The sequence below is a fragment of the Podarcis vaucheri genome, assembly GCF_965113315.1.
Source record: "Podarcis vaucheri genome assembly, chromosome: 13".
NCBI lineage: Eukaryota > Metazoa > Chordata > Lepidosauria > Squamata > Lacertidae > Podarcis > Podarcis vaucheri.
In genome coordinates, this window is record NC_138751.1 from 37,065,538 (window position 1) to 37,085,594 (window position 20,057).

At 45.7% G+C, this 20,057-nt stretch overlaps 1 protein-coding gene and 1 long non-coding RNA gene across 2 annotated transcripts in view; one reads left to right on the forward strand and one right to left on the reverse strand.

The window, feature by feature from the left end:
* The first annotated feature begins 848 nt into the window (after positions 1-848).
* Positions 849-20,057, forward strand: part of LOC309516103 — a 43,854-nt gene continuing 24,645 nt past the window's right edge. Inside the window, exon 1 of the long non-coding RNA XR_014212776.1 lies at positions 849-1,014. This is a non-coding gene — a long non-coding RNA (uncharacterized lncRNA). The remainder of the gene's footprint in view (positions 1,015-20,057) is intronic.
* TMEM101 (transmembrane protein 101) lies at positions 11,629-19,528 on the reverse strand. The gene is made up of 4 exons (XM_082194536.1): positions 19,375-19,528; positions 16,555-16,735; positions 14,218-14,364; positions 11,629-14,099 (listed from the first exon to the last, which is right to left on the reverse strand). The coding sequence occupies exons 1-4, from the start codon at positions 19,524-19,526 to the stop codon at positions 13,791-13,793; spliced, it is 789 nt and encodes a 262-aa protein (XP_082050662.1). The 5' UTR covers positions 19,527-19,528; the 3' UTR covers positions 11,629-13,790.

Here is a 20,057-nt window from a genome sequence, read left to right on the forward strand (position 1 = left end):
TGGCCACATCCCTACTTCTTATGGGGTTATTTGGAGGGTTAGAAACCTGCTTTTCAGAGCACACCGCCCTAATAATAATTACAACAGCAAAAAGCAATTATAGTTTATTTATATGCTGCCCATCTCGCTGGGTTGCCCCAACCACTCTGTGCAGCTTGCAACACATTCCAACACAGTAAAGCATCAAAAACTTCCCTATATAGGGCTGCCTTCAGATTTATTCTAAAGGTTATATAGTTTCTCATCTCCTTGACATCTGATGGGACAGTGTTCCACAAGGTGGGTGCCACTGCTGAGAAGGCCCTCTGCTTGGTTCCCTGTAGCTTCACTTCTTGCAGTGAGGGAACTGCCAGAAGTCCCTCAGAGCTGGACCTCAGTTATGTCATGCATTTGAGATCTTTTTGTAAGCCATCTTGGGCTTCTGCAATGAACTCTACGTGGTGCTACCTTTGAAGGTAACTCAAGAACTACAACTAATCCAGAATGCCACAGCTAGACTGGTGACTGGCCTCCAGGACCATAACACACCAGTCCTGAAAGACTTATATTGGTTCTTAATATGTTTCTGAGCGCAATTCAAAGTGTTGGTGCTGACCTTTAAAGCCCTAAACAGCCTTGGCCCAGTATACCAGCTCTGAGGGCCTTCTGGCGGTTCCCTCACTGCAAGAAGTGAGGTTACAGGGAACCGGGCATAGGACCTTCTCGGTACTTGCACAAGCCCTGTGGAACGCCCTCCCATCAGATGTCAAGGAAATAAACAACTATCTGACTTTTAGGAGTCATCTGAAAACAGCACTGCTTAGGGAAGTTTTTAATGTTTGATGTCTCACTATGTTTTAATGCAGGGGTCAGCAAACTTTTTCAGCAGGGGGCCGGTCCACTGTTCCTTAGACCTTGTGGGGGGCCAGAGTATATTTTGGAGGGGGGGAAATGAATGAATTCCTATGCCCCACAAATAACCTAGAGATGCATTTTAAATAAAAGCACACATTCTACTTATGTAAAAACACGCTGGTTCCCGGACCGTCCGCAGGCCGGATTTAGAAGGCGATTGGGCCGGATCTGGCCCCCAGGCCTTAGTTTGCCTACCCGCATTTTAATGTGTTGGAAGCTACCCAGAGTGGCTGGGGAAACCCAGCCAGATGGGCGGGGTATAAATAATACGTTGTTGTTATCATGACAACTTTTATTTTTAAAAAATGCAAACCGATAGGGAAACATGGAGAAGTGGACTGGAGAAATGAGAAACTGAAATGGACAAATATGCCCATCTCCACTCTCCCCAGGCACATTATAATTTCACTGAGAAACGGAGGAGGCTGGGTGTGGGGTGGGGTGCAGTGAGACCTTTGCAGGAGAGAAGTGAAAGAGGTTAAGCATTTGCCAAGCTAACATTCAGTTCTGCCCCAACGCACAAAAGAACAAGTAGAACAAATATGATTAATCAGTCTCGATCATTAGCAGCAGGTGTTGCTCCATTGTCACCTGCAGCCATATATTGTATGATAACCCTCCTAAATCCTACCGAGTATAAATAATGAACCATTTATTCTTCAGCTCCCAAACTACCGCACACAGTCTAGAGAATTCCTTTTCATAAAATGTTGTTTGCTGGGGTTTTGTTTTGCTTTTTGTTTCTTACTTTTTCAGCATTTCATTTCCAGGGGTAATTCAGATGTTGGCATGTAAGGGACACTTTCTTCCAGGACAAGGCCACAGTTTGTTCTGTGTTCCTTTCTGGTGTCTCTGGGAACGCTTTCGGCGAAGGTGGAAAAACAGACCAGCCTCCCCTTCCATCTCTAGCATACCATTGGTTTGGCACCCATAATAAGCGAGCCTGCCCGCTGGAAGGATAGAAAATGCTGTCGCCAATGCTGTCTACACCCAGTTTTTCTGTCATTTCTAGGGAGTATGGAAGGTGTGTTGCATGGGTAGGCAACCTAAGACCCATGGGCTGGATGCGGCCCAATCGCCTTCTAAATCTGGCCCGTGGATGATCCGGGAATCAGTGTGTTTTTACATGAGTAGACTGTGTCCTTTTATTTAAAATGCTTCTCCGGGTTATTTGTGGGGCCTGCCTGGTGTTTTTACATGAGTAGAATGTGTGCTTTTTAAAAAATGCATCTCTGGGTTATTTGTGGGGCATAGGAATTGTTCATTATTTTTTTCAAAATATAGTCCGGCCCCCCACAAGGTCTGAGGGACAGTGGACCGGCCCCCTTCTGAAAAAGTTTGCTGACCCCTGGGTTGTAATTGCTTGACACTGAGTCTCTTGGAGCAGAGCTGGAGGAGAAGTTCACTTTGGTTTGCCAGTTTTTATTTTTTTTAAATCTGATTTAGGCTTCCTGAGCCAATACGCAAACTGACACCCCAGAGCCGATGCTCTTCCACTGAGCCTACAGCCCTTCCCACTAAATATCTAAAGGTTGATATTAAATTACCTAACAGACCAACACAAATAGAAATCACAAGATTGTAGCTATTATATAAGGGATTATTATATCTGAATGCAATGCAATGGAGATTATTAAAATTTTGGAACGCAGAAAAAAATGTAGAAGAATGAGCTCATCAACTCTAGCATGCGGGGGGCGCGGTTTAATGAAATTGTATAATTTGACATTTGAATAATTGGCAGTAATGATTGCATTAATTAGATAAAATTGGTGTTGTTACAGTGAGGCTGCCATTGGAACGATATTGGAATATCAAATACATACACACACAGTGGTTTTTTTCTGGAGGGGGGGCATAGGGGGACTCATACCCCTAAACATTTTGTGAATCTTTGTACTTTTGTCCATATATTGTATTTATTTTCCCCGAATTGAACTATTCAATGGTGATTTTCTTGAATCTAAATGAGAGTACCCCTAAACATTTTTTAGGGGGGGGAAGCACTGTGTGTGTGTGTGTGTGTGTGTATACGATTGATTAGATAGATATGATTGATTATACACAAACACACATACACATATATGTGTGTATGTGTGTTTATGTATAAATATAAATATAAATATAAATATAAATACATTGCCTTCCTAAACACACCCAGAGCTGTGCTGGGAATCCCACTTCCCATCATGCACTGCGTTTTCCAGCTCTCTTTCGGCCCCCCAGGCATATAATTTGCAAGAGACACCTGCATCCCTTGCCCTGGGAAATGGATCAAGCCTGAAACAGACACCTCTTCTTCTCATTTTATTGAATCTCCTGTAATGGCCCGACAGGTGCTGCTGTGCAGAGTGGCAAAGGTGAGAGGCTCCTGGGGACGCAAGCGTAAGTGAAGCTCTGCCTGCTGCAGGTGGCTCCCTCACTCCCAGGCCAACAGCGATTAGCTCCCAAATGCCCCGGGGAGATCTCAAGTTCCCATTTATGTCCAGGAAGCAGCTGCAGTCGGGCAGGGAGGGAGCCTGGCATCATCAGGTTCTGGCATTCAGTGCTCCTTGGATTCAGTTCATAAGTATAATTTTTCCTGGCACATAGAGGCAAAGATAGAGCCACTTAGCACCAGAGAGGACGGCTAGCGGAGAAAGATTTGGCGCATGGGCTACTCTGGGTAGTGCTTAGCAAGCCAGTGGTGGATTTTGTTGTTGTTTAGTTGTTTAGTCATGTCTGACTCTTCATGACCCCATGGACCAGAGCACGCCAGGCACTCCTGTCTTCCACTGCCTCCCGCAGTTTGGTCAAACTCATGCTGGTAGCTTCGAGAAGACTATCCAACCATCTCGTCCTCTGTCGTCCCCTTCTCCTTGTGCCCTCCATCTTTCCCAACATCAGGGTCTTTTCCAGGGAGTCTTCTCTTCTCATGAGGTGTCCAAAGTATTGGAGCCTCAGCTTCACGATCTGTCCTTCCAGATAGCACTCAGGGCTGATTTCCTTAAGAACGGATACGTTTGATCTTCTTGCAGTCCATGGGACTCTCAAGGGTCTCCTCCAGCACCAGAATTCAAAAGCATCAATTCTTCGGCGATCAGCCTTCTTTATGGTCCAGCTCTCACTTCCATACATCACTACTGGGAAAACCATAGCTTTAACTATACGGACCTTTAGTGCCGGATTTACGTATAAGCTAAACAAGCTATAGCTTAGGGCCCTACTCTCTTGGGGGGCCCCAAGAAATTTCAGAATGAAATTTCAACCTTTCAGAGAGAAATAATAGAAAATTGTAAGAAATTAATATCAAAAATGTACAATCTGTTGCTGGACTGGGAGACGAAAGATGAAGAGGTTGAATCAGTTATGATTAAATGGGCACAAGATGTGGGACACAGTATTCAGATGGAGGAATGGGAAAAACTGTGGAAGAAAGAGAAAAAATTTACAGCATGTGTGGCAATTAAAGAAAATTACATGAAAATGATTTATAGATGGTATCTAACTCCTGTTAAATTAGCAAAAATGTATGAAACTAAAGAAAGTAAGTGTTGGAAATGTAAAACAATAGAAGGGACATTTTTTCATATGTGGTGGGATTGCAAAATTCTTAAGAAATATTTTGAAATGATTTATAATGAAATGAAGATGTTTAAAATAACTTTTGTTTTAAAAAAAAAACAGAAACTTTCCCATTTGGCTTAACAGGAATGGATTTACCAAGATCACAAAAGAACTTGTTTACGTATGCAACTACAGCTGCACGAACACTATTAGCACAACACTGGAAAGAAGAAAGTGACCCAGCTAAAAGAAGATTGGCAAGTAAAATTAAAGGAATATGCTGAAATGGCAAAATTGGCAATGAAATTAAGAGAAAGAGACAACAATGAATTTAAGGAAGAATGGAAGGACTTTATTGCATATATACAGAAGCAATGTACACAGGCCAGTACATTGGCAGGGTTTTAAGACTACTTGTAATTTCATTATGTATGGAGAATAAGTCATTCAAATGGTTAAAACTTTACAATGGACATGTAGCACACTGACACACAATGGAACCAAGGAAGAGAATAGGGGGAAGTCAATCTGTTTTGTTTTTATTGTTGTTGTTTTACTTTTGTTATTGTTGGAAAACTTATATAATGTTATGGGGGGAAAGCAGCTTTGGAGGAACGATGTTGATTTAAAATATTGGGGTGGGAATGCAGAGGTCCATTAGGGTTTCTGGGTCAATGAACTGCTCACCATATAGATAAAACGTTTGGTGCCTCCAAATGATTTGGGGTTTTGTGTGCTTACAGGCTTGGCAAAGCTGGAAACCCGCAACAGGACACCCCCAACCCTAATTAAACACACAATTGGTTTGAGGCCAGAACTGGGGCAGGTGGTTCCAGCTCAGATCATCTGATCCAAGGAGCCCGTGTTGAGTCCTGGGATTGTATCAAGGAGTTGTGTACAACCTTAGTAACGAGCAACAGAATGTGATAAGAATTTTAAGGTCTTAGATATATAATAAATGTTCATAAATGTACCAACCAAGCATAGATCAACCAGGAAGACCGACCTGAAACCATTTTGACTCCCAAGCTGACCAAATGTTTTCTCTGCAGGGAGGGAAGGGGTCAGGGAGCCTTCCCATTGTCTCAGGAATTGAGTAATCACCATTTCAAAGGGTGACAGACTACCAGGAAAGGCAATGAGATAAGGCATTATCAGATAACCTGGCAGACAGGGAAAACAACAACATTCAAATTTCTGTTGTGGACCACCTTTTCTGTGGTGTAGGTATGATGTTTGTGGGGGGTGGTCTTGGGTTACACCCCTTCTGTGATGGATGGATGATGTATGGAGGGGTTGTCTTGAGCTCCAGGGCAGGGAATTTAAAATGTCTATATAAGGGCAGGCACACCTTAATTCTGGGTCGTCCACCTTTCCTGCATGTGAGGGGAGCACCCTGTTGCAACAGATCGATAAAGATCAGGCTTACTAGCTGCTTTGCTTCTCAATATTCTCTGGTTGGCCTCTGTTATTTTCTCCTACCAATAGGGAACCCATGTAAGGATTCTACAAGGGCTCTTGGATACCCCATAAGGGAAAAAGGACAGATTTTGTTTACAACAGGAACAAATTAAAATAAAGGGTGGGCAGGGGGCAAGGGATGAATGTTTTCCTACATCCAAAACTCTTTCACTCTCTCAAGGGATTGGTTAAACAGCACCGCTCATTAGGGGATCCATAGATTTCACCTACAGCTCAACTGTCCCAGGAAAACTGGGACATCACATTTTTTTCACGTGGGAGCATGGCGGCCATTTTGCGCACTGTGATCTTGCACAGGTCACGTGACTCATGCAGAAAACATGGCCCCAGGAAATGGCGTCCTGGTTTCCACCTCAATGTGTTGGAGGGTATGTTGCATGTGTAAGTTAGGGGGGTTTTGTGGGTTTATTTTTTCTTTTAAGAGAGAGAAAGAGGGAAGATAGCAAAGTCACCTTCCATTTCCAGATCAGAAAAGGGAAGCAGCAGATGCTTCAGAGAGCATATAAATAAAATTACAGCGCTTGAAAGATTGATTAGCAGAGTCCCAGCTGTCCCATTATCACCAAAGTTGGAATTGATGATGTCCTTAAAAGCAAATCATTGAGTGGAAGGCGCCTGCCATGATGGCTTTGGAAACTGTATCGTCTGTTTCGGATCTCTACCTGACTGCGTCTGGAACACAAAGCAGAGGCGAGCAGTCTCATAGGAACATATGCTTGGATTATTTCGGGGAGAAAGAGAAATAAAAGAGGCCAGTTTGAGTCAAAAATAACATTGTACCTTCTCTTTGACCCAGTAAGAACACACTGATTCCCCCCACCCTTAAAAATCAAAGCAGAACAGCCTATGATTCTCCCCACTATGGAGCAGAATTCAACATTTCCTTCCTCCCGCAACAGGAAACCTAGCAAAATTCAGGTTCCTAGTGCTGGTCTACAAGGTCCTATATTGTTTGGGATCAGGATACCTAAAAGATTGCCTCGCCCCTTAAATTCCCAGTCAGTCACGGCACCCTGCTGGAGAGGGCTTCCTGCAGATATCCTATCAGAAGTTTATTTCCAAATGAAGGAAAGTTTTTAATGACTGATGTCTTAATGTATTTTTAATCTTTTGTTGGAAGCTGCCCAGAGTGGCTGGGGAAACCCAGCCAAATGGGCAGGGATTTATTTATTTATTTATACATACTTGTAAAACCAAATAAAAATAATTTCAGGGGGGAGAAAGTGTTTGCAATTGTTCGTGAGAACTCACTTCGAGAAATGTTATAATAATAATAATAATAGAAAGTAATGGACTCAAATACATAAACGAGGTTTATTCAGCTTACCTGAGCTATCTCGGCATATCCCATTTCGCATCGTTCGTATAGGGCGCACATATTACGCGCCATTTCTGGTGGGTTGAGGCATGAGGCAAGGTGTGGCAAACCTTCTCTCAGGTAAGCATGTAAAGAAATTAATCTTCATCCTTACTAGCAGGTGTGGCAAGCTGTGGTGTGAGCCAGTGTGGTGTAGTGGTTAAGAGCGATAGACTTGTAATCTGGTGAACTGGGTTCGCATCTCTGCTCCTCCACATGCAGCTGCTGGGTGACCTTGGGCCAGTCACACTTCTCTGAAGTCTCGCAGCCCCACTCACCTCACAGAGTGTTTGTTGTGAGGGAGGAAGGGAAAGGAGAATGTTAGCCGCTTTGAGACTCCTTTGGGTAGTGATAAAGTGGGATATCAAATCCAAACACTTCTTCTTCTTCTTCTGAACCATGACTCCCATTATGCCTGGCTATTAGCCATGTTTCCTGGGGCTGATGGGAGTTGGAGTCCAGCAACATTTGGAAGACCAAAGATTCCACACATAAGGCCAATGGCCTTGCCTTCAGGCAGCAGGGAGCTGACTCAACTCAGGGCCGTCCCCAGACATCTTGCTGCACAAGACAAAAGACACACACACACCTGTTTCCTTGAAGAGCAACTGACTAGAATGGCAATTGAATTTTACTGGCAGGACATTGGCTGCCAACCGTACTGTATGCTTGTGAAACATGGACAAATGCCATCTCCAACTCCTCAAAAGATTCCATCAACAGTATCTCCGGAAAATTTTACTCATCACCTGGGAAGACAGGCGAACTAATGCCAGTGTACTGGAAGAAGCAAGGATCACCAGTGTCGAAGCAATGTTTCTTCAACATCAATTTTGTTGGACTGGTCATGTTGTGTGGATGCCTGATTATCATCTTCCAAAGCAACTACTCTATTCCAAACTTCAAAATGGAAAGCATACTGCTGGTGGTCAACAAGAGGTTTAAAGACTCTCTCAAGGCAAATTTAAAAATGTAGTATAGCCATTGACAACTGGGAAACACTGGCCTGCGAGCGCTCCAGTTGGAGATCAGCATTTACCAAAGGTGTCACAGGCTTTGAAGATGCTAAAACTCAGGACAAAAGGGAGAAACGTGCTAAGAAGAAGGCACGCTTGGCAACCGTCACCATGATCAACTCCCGCCTGGAAACCTATGTCCCCACTGTGGATCCAGAATTGGCCTCCACAGTCACTTACAGACTCACTTTTAAAACAGTATTTATGGAAGACAATCTTACTCGCTACGAGTGATTGCCAAAGAAGTGATCGCCAAAGAAGGTGCTTGCTAGGCCTGATGGGAGTTTTAGTTCAGAAACATCTGGAGAGTCAAATAACTGGACAAACTGGGCTGGGTTATTTCTCTTGCTTGCTCCACAGATTAAAGGAAGGTCTAGAAACCACGTTTGTAGCACTTCTCCAAATTCTTTCGGTGGTCTTAAAAACAATGCACTCAATTGCTCCGACTATGCTTACTCTATATAGTCGCTATCCAGCCATACTCCTTTTCACACCCCTTAAAAAAACACACACCACAACCCAGTTCTTGGATCTGTCCATTTTCCGCCCAGCATATTGATGCAAGGAACACTGTGACAAAAACAAACAAAACCTCACCACGCAAAATGGTGAAAGGGACCTGTCAAAAATGAACGACGGGACAAGACTGTGTTACCCAGAATGCCACAGAAGCCATTGTTTGATGCTTACCTCACGACGCATGTTTGAAACAGGCTGCTTTGTTCAGGACAAAGAGGACACACTGCCTTTGGTTTTTATCCTGGATTAGTCATTGTTTCCATGCTGGTTAATGCCATCAATTTATCCTGTAACTGACAGAAACAAAAAACCGGCCCACACTCCCCTATTCTCCCAGCCCTGGCTGCACCAGGCAGCTCAGTTATTACATCTTGACAAAGCTCTGGAAAACTAAGAGAAGAACCATTTAGAGCAATGCGAAGATGTGGGTATCATAAAAGCCTGTGTGCCATAATGGGCATTAAGGAGCCAGAGGACAATGCTATACCACAGATTGCTTTGGTTCGTAGTAGCCGATGTCTCAATTTCACGTTCATTTGGACGTATTTAACCGGGATGGGAACGCATCAAATAGGGGTGGGGGAAGACCTTTATTTCCACTCACATTTCAAGGCAAACCTAATTCACACTTTCAAAAACAAAATAGGTGAATTGAAACACAGCCACCCTTTGAAAACCACACTTCTCTGAATTTTGCAATGCAGTTTTCCAGCCCAGTGGTGTATACTAAGGGGGGAGGGGGAGTGTATACTGGGGTAAAGTGTATATATTAATTAAAAACAACTTGTATTAATTAAAACCTATGAAAATGCATTACGTTAGGGAACATTGTTTTGGAAAAAAATGCATGCAAAAATTAGAAGAAAATTCTGCTGAAATGCCAATGAATTTTCATGAGGACTCTATAAAAAAAAACCTCTACAAACCGATGTGACAATGTGGAGAAATGAGCTTAGGATATAGATACACATTCTTCAGTCCCTGAGAAATGAGCTGATGCAGGATTCTTGTACCAATAGGTGCCATAGGTAGGCCCTTTATGCAGTCAGACCATTGTCTAGCTCAGTATTTTCTTCATGACTTCTTGTCGCTCCCTGGAGAAACTGAGCAAAGAGAAGTCATGGTGGCAAAAAGCAGGGCTCTTTCCCAGCCTTCCTTGGCTTAGCCCCAGCACAAGTCTTCTTTCCCCCAATATTTGGTTTGCTCGGTCCAGCAAAGATGTGAAGCTGCGTTGCCTCTGCAGAGATGCAGAATACTAGACAAGCACAAGTACAGGCTAGGAAATTATTCTGGAGACATAGTAGTCTCGGACTTCCAGGAATATTTGGATCCTCTTGTTTCATTTTAAATGCTTATCCTGTCTACCCTGATATTTGAACTTGCACATTTTAAAATATTGTTTAGAAAGGATAAGCAGTGGAAATACTGCATTTAGCCGTGGGAACGCTTTATTGAACTGAACTGGGCATGCATTCAATGCAATCTTCCCCTTTGCGCACACCCAGAACTGCAAAAATAAAAAATAAAAATCTGCTATAGATTAGTAGAGGGGACCACCTAGTGCCAATTCCTGGTCACCGCACTTGTATTTCAGGATGGACCAAGCAGCCAGAAATGCATTTTTCGTTGAAACACCTAAAGACATACCATCAGGCGGCGGGAAGTGGGGTTATTATTTTGGTTTAATTATTTACAGTGGTATCTCAGGTTACGTACACTTCAGATTACAGACTCCGCTAACCCAGAAATAGTGCTTCAGGTTAAGAACTTTGCTTCAGGATTAGAACAGAAATCGTGCTCCGGTGGCACAGCAGCAGGAGGCCCCATTAGCTAAAGTGGTGCTTCAGGTTAAGAACAGTTTCAGGTTAAGAACAGACCTCCGGAACGAATTAAGTACTTAACCCGAGATACCACTGTACTTGCATTTTATCTTGTTTTATTCCATCATATGCCCTGGGATCTTTTGATGAAGGGCGGTATAGAAATAACAAATAAATATCATGGAATTCTTTCTGCCAGTTCCTCAGGGAACTGTTTAGGGGAGTTTTTAATGTTTGTTTTATCGCTTTAATGCTTTCCCCAGGGAAGTTCACCTGGCACCTTCATTATACACTTTTAGGCACCAGTGGCAGGCTGTTGGAGATGCCCTGCCAGAAACCCTGGTGAGCTGCTGCCAGCCAGTGCAGGTGATACTGAGCTAGAGCGTCCAATGATCTGACTTGATACAAGGCAGCTTCCTAAATGCCTAAGGGACGCGGGTGGCGCTGTGGGTTAAACCACAGAGCCTAGGGCTTGTCGATCAGAAGGTCGGCGGTTCGAATCCCCGCGACGGGCTGAGCTCCCGTTGCTCGGTCCCTGCTCCTGCCAACGTAGCAGTTCGAAAGCATGTCAAAGTGCAAGTAGATAAATAGGTATCGCTCCGGTGGGAAGGTAAACAGCATTTCCGTGTGCTGCTCCGGTTTGCCAGAAGCGGCTTAGTCATTCTGGCCACATGACCCGGAAGCTGTATGCCGGCTCCCTCGGCCAGTAAAGCGAGATGAGCACCACAACCCCAGAGTCGGCCACGACTGGACCTAAAGGTCAGGGGTCCCTTTACCTTTACCTTAAATACCTAAGATGCTGGCATGACATGACGATGCACAAATGCTGAGCTTTGTACAGCTGCCAGTTTCTGCCTGGGGCGTCAAGCATTGCATAACCGAAACCTCCCCGGTCCATGCAGCCCTGCTAAAACTTGGGTTGTTTGGAAGTTCAAAGACCGGCGAGTGTTTGGAAGCAGCGGAAAGGACAGGCACGGAAAGATAAAAAATGGGAGACTGGAAAAAGTGTTTTATTTTCTTCTTGATCCTCCATAAACGCACTGTGGTTTAGAAAAAGCCAAGAGGAAGACGCAGCCATCAGCAATTATCTGCCGATAAGGGAAAGGGGGAATGCAGTGTATGGTCAACCGTGTTTCAATGGCCTTTGAGCCTAGAAAAGAGAGCCCAATCAGCTCCAAAGTGCCTCCACAGGAGTGCCTGGGATACGACTGAGATGGAAGAACACCCTTTTTAAAAAGCAAACACAGACCAATGCATCCAAACAGATGGTGTGGCTGGTCTTTCCCAGGAGTGATTGCTGGGCAGCATTTTAAACCCCTGGCAAGCCCCAGCCAAACACAAACATCCCACCCTCCTCAACACACACACCAAATTCCAAGGGGATGTTCAATTCCAACAAGGGTTTTCTTGTTTCCCCTTCATGAACACTCTTCCCTGAAGTCGAATCCCCATTGTAGAAACTGCATGTATGCAGATTAAACTGCAGAAAGCTTGCGCACTGGGGTCGACAAGGAGAAACCCGATCAGGTACAGGGGGAGATTAAATGTGTGTTCTGGTGGTAGGTCGCCTCCACACACACCCCAAAAGCAGCTTCCTGCCCCTATAACAGCGCAATTCAATGTGTTTCAGCACACGTGCCATTTTAGCTGATTATGCTAGGTTTTAAAGATTTATGAACATGCTGAGAATCCCCTTCCCCACCCCCTCATTCTTTCCAAAAGAGAAAACAAACTTGGGACTCCGGAGAGACGCCACTACTATGGAGCAATGATTCAGTTCTCTGTGTCGCCTTTGAGTTCGGAAGTAATAAATAAAATGTGCCAAGCATGATCTTGCAGATATAGAAAGAGCTCATGCTTGTACATAGCCAGCTGGGAAATTAAGGTACCCAACTTCCTCATGGTGAGAGAACAATTCTCTGCCTTTCCCAAGTTATGCTGCAGTGGCCCTCCAGATGAAACCCAACTGCCACTGGCCCTGGCAAGTGTGTCCAATGGTCAAGGACAATGGGTGTTGTAGTCCAGCAAAATCTGGAGGGCCTCAGCATCCCCAGGCCTGGAATAAATTATTCCAGAACAAAACCTGCTCAATGCTGGGGGATGGAAGTAGCAGGAGTGTCTGAGCTCTTGAAAGCTGCCTTGGGTCATTAGGCAGCCCACCTAGTCCAATATTGTCAAGTCTGAGCTTGCCCCTTCCAGGGGTGAGGGGCAATGAGCTTCAGGCTTCTCTTCCCCAACAACCCAATCCCATCCACCAAACATTTTGAGAGCAGCCTCCAAGACTCCCGAGTTAGGTAAAAGGTAGCGCTGGATTAGCTCTTCTTTTCCCATCGTGCAAGGATGACACCAAGTGTCTGCCATCCCGTTTAATCAGCTACGCCCTGTGTGCACAAAAGCTGTATCCACTCTGTACTGCACAAGGATGGCGGCAGGGAGACATTTCTCCGAGTTGCTACGTTCCAAATGGAACAGTTTTGCCTAACTGGTTGTAGGTGGCACTTCATACGTGTCCAGGGAGCTTTGCAAAAGCTTTGGTACAGGCGAAGAGGAAGCCAGCCCATCTAAGAGGGAGTCTGTGGTTCGCATGAACTTCTGAGAACCTTTCAAAATCCCTGACCTGCTTGTTAGAAAGAAATGCATGTTCCACAACGGCCTCCCCCATCTGCATACAGAGCAAAGATGAGTCGAATGATCTCTCTGTCTTTGGCTACCCAAACCCCAGGGTTGGGATCCAGAACCGGCGCACCCAAGGTCACAGCGACCTTTGCAAAGTTATCTTTAACCTATTGGCCAGCATGGACGCAAAGATTCACCACCCCTTCCCCGCTGAAATGAGATGACAGCCCAAAAGCTTCACTGATGCAGCCCTGAGCCCACTAGAGACTCTCACAATTACTACAACATGTGGAGGCGGAAGCTGCCAAGGTGTCCTTTGAAATGAAAATAACAATGTAGGAATGGCTCTGGGTTTTGAAAACCACCACCTGCTCGTTCGTTTAGCTGCCAATAGCAAGGAACGGGTGGTGTTTTTTTAAAAGATGCAGTAAAATGATAAAAAAATAAATAATAAAAAAGAGGGAGCGTCTCCGTCCTCTGCAATATGCACCCCACTCCCACTTCAAAGCACCGTGCTTCAGTGTCTCAGAGAGTCTAATGTCAGCCATCTGTGGCCAAAATTATGGCGGCCCCGAAGATCCCAACGTTCTGCCCAACCAGCTTCATTTGATTCCAGAATTCGACTCGGCGGGAATCGTGCCAGTAACCCAAGTTGCCGTCGATGAAGAGAATGACCAGAGGGAGGATGACCGACAAGATCTGAGCGGCTGCGGTGATGTAGTAGCCAGACAGAAAGGACAAGGCCAGCACCCCGTAGAGGACAAAGAGGAGCTGTAAGGCAATTTCTCCACCTGGGACGCCACTGAGATAGGCGAGGCGGTCTTCCTTGCTGTGCTGGAGAGAGTAGGCCTGGAAGAGGAAAGGGAGGCAACAAAGAAAGTGAGGGTGATGGGAGTTGTGGTCCAGCAACATCTAGGGTTCCAAACATTTGGGATTTGACCATTCTGGGATTTGACAGCATACGTACCACGCAGATGAGGTAGATGCCGATGAAAACCTGCCCCGTGGACTGCAGGGACCTGTTTCGCGGTTTCTGCCGGTAGATCTCACCGGCCCCACTTGCCAAGACCAAGAGACCACCAATGATGGCTATTGTTCGTGAATACATCCTCACCTGCACCAAAAGACAAGGCAGGCAAGTTAACGGAAAGCAAACCAAACACCTTGAATCCACAATAACCAAAGATACGCTGGTTTACTGTATCATACGAGCTGCAAACATTTGCACCCAAATTCCCAAGCATCCACACTGCTATTTTTGCAAGAAGAGAGAATTCTTCTACTCTGGTCTAGCACAGACTATTTTTGAAAGATTACAGTTAAATGCCTTGTTCAGACCTACAAATCCCAGCTTAATAAACATGAAGAATCCTTGAATATGTGCATTCCAGCCTTACGCAGCCCCCAACACCGCTGAGACTAATCCAGGAAGTCTTCCATTAGTTTTCTGATACATCCACAAACCACAAAACTATGGTTGCCGGGTTCAGAATGAACCATGATCTTAAACAATGGTTTGTACATTAATGGGAAATGTGGGTTAATGGAAGACTTCCTGGGTTGATCTTGAAGGGAAAGGTGAGGACAAAGCAGACAGGCACAAGGTTTGTGAACATGTTGGTGTATTAAGCCAAGATCTGTACTTCTGAAGTGATCCAGGGTCTGATACCAGAAGGGCAAGACAGAAAGCAGAAACGGGGTAAAAATTAAAGGTGTCATTGACCAATTTGCTATCTCACTTAGATTCACAACCAACGCCTAATCCACACAGGCTCAGAGCAGATACCCTGTAGAGTAACACCAGCATAAAAAATTAATTCTGTACTTACTCTAAAAGCACTTTAGAAGACAACCATTCTTTATCCCTCAGCGCTTATGGGCACAAACTAAAGCATCTCACATTGCTCACCTCTGGCAGATCCTCAGTCTCAGGCAAACCTGAAGATCTGTTCAGAGGAAAGCTCAGTGCCACAGCCTTAGGCCGGGAAGCAACTATCAGCCTGCAAGCTAAATCCAGTCAATAGAGAAACCATCTAACCACCAACTGCTCTGATGTCCTTCAGGAAGCAAAGAGGAGCCCTCTGGACACATCTAATCTCACCACTGTCCCTTATTGCAAAGAAAGCTTTAAGCATTTTTTTTTTTTGGGGGGGGGGGTTAAGGCTGGAAAGGGAGGTGACCAAAGAGCAACATTATAGAAAGCAAGCAGTGGGGATCACTTTTGCTCCAAAGATTTAAGAGTTGGGGATTTTAAAAAAGTGGGCAGTTGATATAAATGCATAAACAATATCTGGGATTCATGCAGGATAGCTTCAATAGCATATAAAGGATTATACACACATGTAGGGCAGGTATATATACAGACAAACTACAGTCAAACCTCAGTTCTCGAACAGCTCCGTTTTCAGCTCCCGAACACCAAAAACTCGGAAGGAAATGCTCCAGTTTTTGAATGTTTTTTGGAACCCGAACATCCGACACAACTTCCACTTGAGTCCAAGCAGCTCTTGCAACCAATCAGAAGCCATGCCTCGGTTGTCAAACGTTTTGGAAGTTGAATGATCTTCCAGAATGGATTACGTTCGACAACTGAGGTTTAGCTGTATGCCTCTGACCACTTGACGCTCAGGGCAAACACCAGGGTTTAGTTCCCTTTATCATAAGCTATTGGAGACGACGCTCTAAGCCAGCCTTTCTCAACCTGTGGGTCCCCAGATGTTGTTGAACTACAACTCCCATCACCCCTAGCTGGCAAGGCCAGAGCTCAGGGATGATGGGAGTTGCAGTCCAACATCATCTGGGGACCCACAGGTTGAGAACCGCTGCCTAAGCAATCAGAGACTGCACCTGCATGCCCGTCTTTGTGCCACCCTCTTCATGCCTCTTCTGGTTCTGGGAGACCAGAGGAAGAGAGCTTGTCACAGCAAGAGGGGGAGACACTTGTGACTCTTCACTAGCCTGACTCATCTCTGCCTCTTGGCCTCCCTCATCCCACTCTTCTGTTTCAGCTTCTGCCTCCGATTCTGGACTTCTCTCTGCCACAGATTCTTCCCGCTCACTAAATCCTGTTACCTCTTCAAGCTTCTGACACCTCCTCCTCCCAGTCTTCTCCCTCTTCATTGTCCCACCACTACCCCCCAGGCTCTGAGCCTTCTTCCCTTGGTGGTTCCCAAGCTGGGGACTGAACCTGAGGACGTTTTGTAAGCAGAGCAAGAACTCTTCTACTCAGCTGCAATCTAGTACAGTCCAACTGCAGCTTTTGAGAAGACAATGAGCCAAAGACTCTCTCTCTCCTCTATCTCACCTTCAGCCAGTCTCCATAGTGTGCATAGCCTCCAATGTACGCCGCATATGTGCTGATAGCCAACTGAAGGGCAGCCCCCAGGGCAAACCACCTGCGTTTCACCCCAAAGGACATGAAGCTAGCACACAGCACCGCCATGCCCATGTCGAAGTAGAGAAATGGAACAGGGATGTCTGGTTTTCTGGGCAAGGAAATAAAATGTAGAACATTAGTCATCAAAGGCACCCAGAAGAAACAAATACAACACAAGGAGAAAGGAAAGAGAAAAATAGGGCTATGGGGTTTTTTTAAAAGAACTAAATCCCCAAGGAGGAATCATTCCACCCCTAAACAGACCCAGCTATGGAAAGTTTTTTCGTGATGTACGAACTGCTGCAAAGCTATGCAGATTTAATTAGCGTCGCTAAATGCAACATTTTGAAACCATGGGGAATTCAATTTCAAGCACAGACTGTTTTAAGTGCTATGGAACTCATTGCCACGATATGTTATTTTGAAAGTCTGGACGTGTATGTGTGTGTGTGTTTTAGTAAGTCAGTATACTAGCAGCAGTTCTAGGTTTCTACCCCAAATATAGGTAAAGGTAAAGGGACCCCTGACCATTAGGTCCAGTCATGATCGACTATGGGGTTGTGGTGCTCATCTTGCTTTACTGGCCAAGGGAGCTGGCGTACAGCTTCCGGGTCATGTGGCCAGCAGGACTAAGCCGCTTCTGGCGAACCAGAGCAGCGCACAGAAACGGCGTTTAACTTCCCGCCAGAGTGGTACCTATTTATCTACTTGCACTTTGACATGCTTTCAAACTGCTAGGTTGGCAGGAGCAGGGACCGAGCAACAGGAGCTCACCCCGTCGGAGGGATTCAAACCACCGACCTTCTGATCAGCAGGTGCTAGGCTCTGTGGTTTAACCCACAGCACCACCCGCGTCCCTACCCCAAATATAGTTAGCCATATAAACATCCATGTTCTTTTACTTCCTTTTCCCAGAGTTTTCCACCATCTCTCTTCCCATCTGCAGGCATGACAAGAAACGCATGCATTTGCCAATACACTTGGGAAGCTATGTTCAGGTATCCTTCCTGCAGGCTTGTAAACAGCCACTGGCATGGTCGCCTGTGGCAACTATGACTCATCTCCAGGCAACCTGCAATCTCTGAAGCATTCAGTCCTAGCTTCCAGAGCAGGAGAAAACAAGCTTGCTCTGTCCTCCATGTGACAGCCCTTTAGATATTTGAAGATGGCTATCAAATCTCCTCTATCTCTTTATTGGACATACTCAGCTCCTTCAAGTGTTCCTGATAAGTCTTGCTTTCCAGACCCTGTATCAGCTTGTCAACACCCTTCTTAAATTACCCAGAACTGGGCACAAGTATTCTAGGTGTGGTCCAACCAAGGCAGAATAGATGCTTCGATGGAGATTCCTGCATTGCAAGGGGTTAGTTAAATGAAAGGACCCCTGGGAGTAACTATATAACCTTTAGCCCTGCATACAGAAGCTTCTTAATCTTTAATGGTTTATTATGTTATCATAACGACCCACAATGGCTGTCTTAACGGCCCTGGCTTGGCCAGGCTATCCAGGAATTCCTTTGCAGCTTATATTCTCCTTTCCTATCACAAATAGCCCAAAACTCTGGCATTTGTTAATTTTGGTGTTTAGGAAGACACACAGTCACTTCTATAACATTATGCTGGAAGCCACACAGATGGGCAGGGTATTACTACTAATAGCAATAATAAAATAATAATATTTATTGAATTTATATACAGTCATACCTCGGGTTACAGACGCTTCAGGTTGCCTTTTTTCGGGTTATGGACGCGCTGAAACCCGGAAGTACCGGAACGGGTTACTTCCGGGTTTCAGCAGTCGCGCATGCGCAGAAGTGCTAAATTGCACTTTGTGCATATGCAGAAGCGCCGAATCGCAACCGCCCACGCACAGACGCGGCGCTGCAAGTTGCGAACGCTGAGGGGTGCGAACGTGCCTCCTGCACGGATCACGTTCGCAACCTGAGCGTCCACTGTATCACCCTATACCGGGAGGTCTCAGGACGGTTCACAGAATAAGGGTGGTTCAAATAATAATAATAATAATACAGTGGTGCCTCGCAAGACGAAAAGAATCCGTTCTGTGATTCTCTTCATCTAGCGGTTTTTTCGTCTTGCGAAGCAAGCCCATTGACGGATTAGCGGATTAGCGCTATTAGCGGCTTTCAGCGGCTTATCTGCTGATCAGATCAGCTGATAAGCGGCTTAGCGGCTTAGAAAAAGGGGGGAGGGGAAAAAACCCCGCAGGAACTCGCAAGACATTTCCGTCTTGCGAAGCAAGCCCATAGGAAATTCGTTTTGCGAAGCACCTCCAAAACGGAAAACTCTTTCATCTAGCGAGTTTTCCGTCTTGCGAGGCATTCGTCTTGCGGGGCACCACTGTAATAATAATAATATTTATTGAATTTATATACCGTCCTATACCAGGAGGTCGCAGGACGGTTCACATAATAATAATAATAATAATGATAATGATAATAATAATGATAATTATAATAATAATAATAATAATAATAATTCCAACTTTACAATTCTATGGTTCTTCCCCCACCTAACCCCTCTCTGTGAAGACCCTGGAGGGCTCCCCACCCTTCTCCTTTCCCCACCCCACAAACCCCCTAAGCTCACGACCTCCTAAAAGCAAATACTGGATTCCTTCCCCGACCCCACAACCCGCCGGGGAGTCAAGGCGCAGAAGGCCCTCTGCACATGCTCAGAAGCGCCCTCGACGCCGCCACCGCCACCGCTTTCCCGGCCGCGCGGGCTCACCGGCGGGCGTCGGCGCGCTCGGCGTTGAGGAGGAGGCCGCTGAGGCAGTGCCAGAACGGGAAGCGCGTGAGCAGCACCGAGCCCACCCGCATCAGCAGCCGCAGCGCCCCGCGCCGCCGACGGTGCCCGGAACCCCCGCTGCCCACCGCCATCTTGCTGCAGGGCGGAAGTACGGGAAACGCGGGCGGGCTTCCCTGCCCGACGCTGCGGTCCGTCGAGGCTTCGCTCCCGCCGAGGCCCGTTTCCCAAAGTCTTCCGGCCTGGAACTGACACACGGGACAGAAGGTTCCTGGCTTTTCCTCCTCGCACCTGGGCAGCGCTGCAGCCCGGGCGGATTTAGGTTTGATGAGGCCCTAGGCTGCTGAAGGTAATGGGACCCTTTATATGACCAGCTGTCCTTTGTCAACAACAAATTGCCACTGTTTTTTGTGTTGAACATATGCTGTATGCTGTATGGTAATAGGCAACCAGTCCATGCAGAATGTAGGCACCCTATATATAGAAATGAGCAAACCAGTGATATTTTAGGGAGCAGGCGGGGCCCATGACTTACATCACAGGAGCCTACACAACACAAAACACTGTTGCTGTATGTAGGTTTTATTTTATTTGGTTTTTATCTTATATTTTGGAAATGTACATCCAGGTTTTTTTCCTTTAAAATTTTTTGGGGCCCCCCAGAG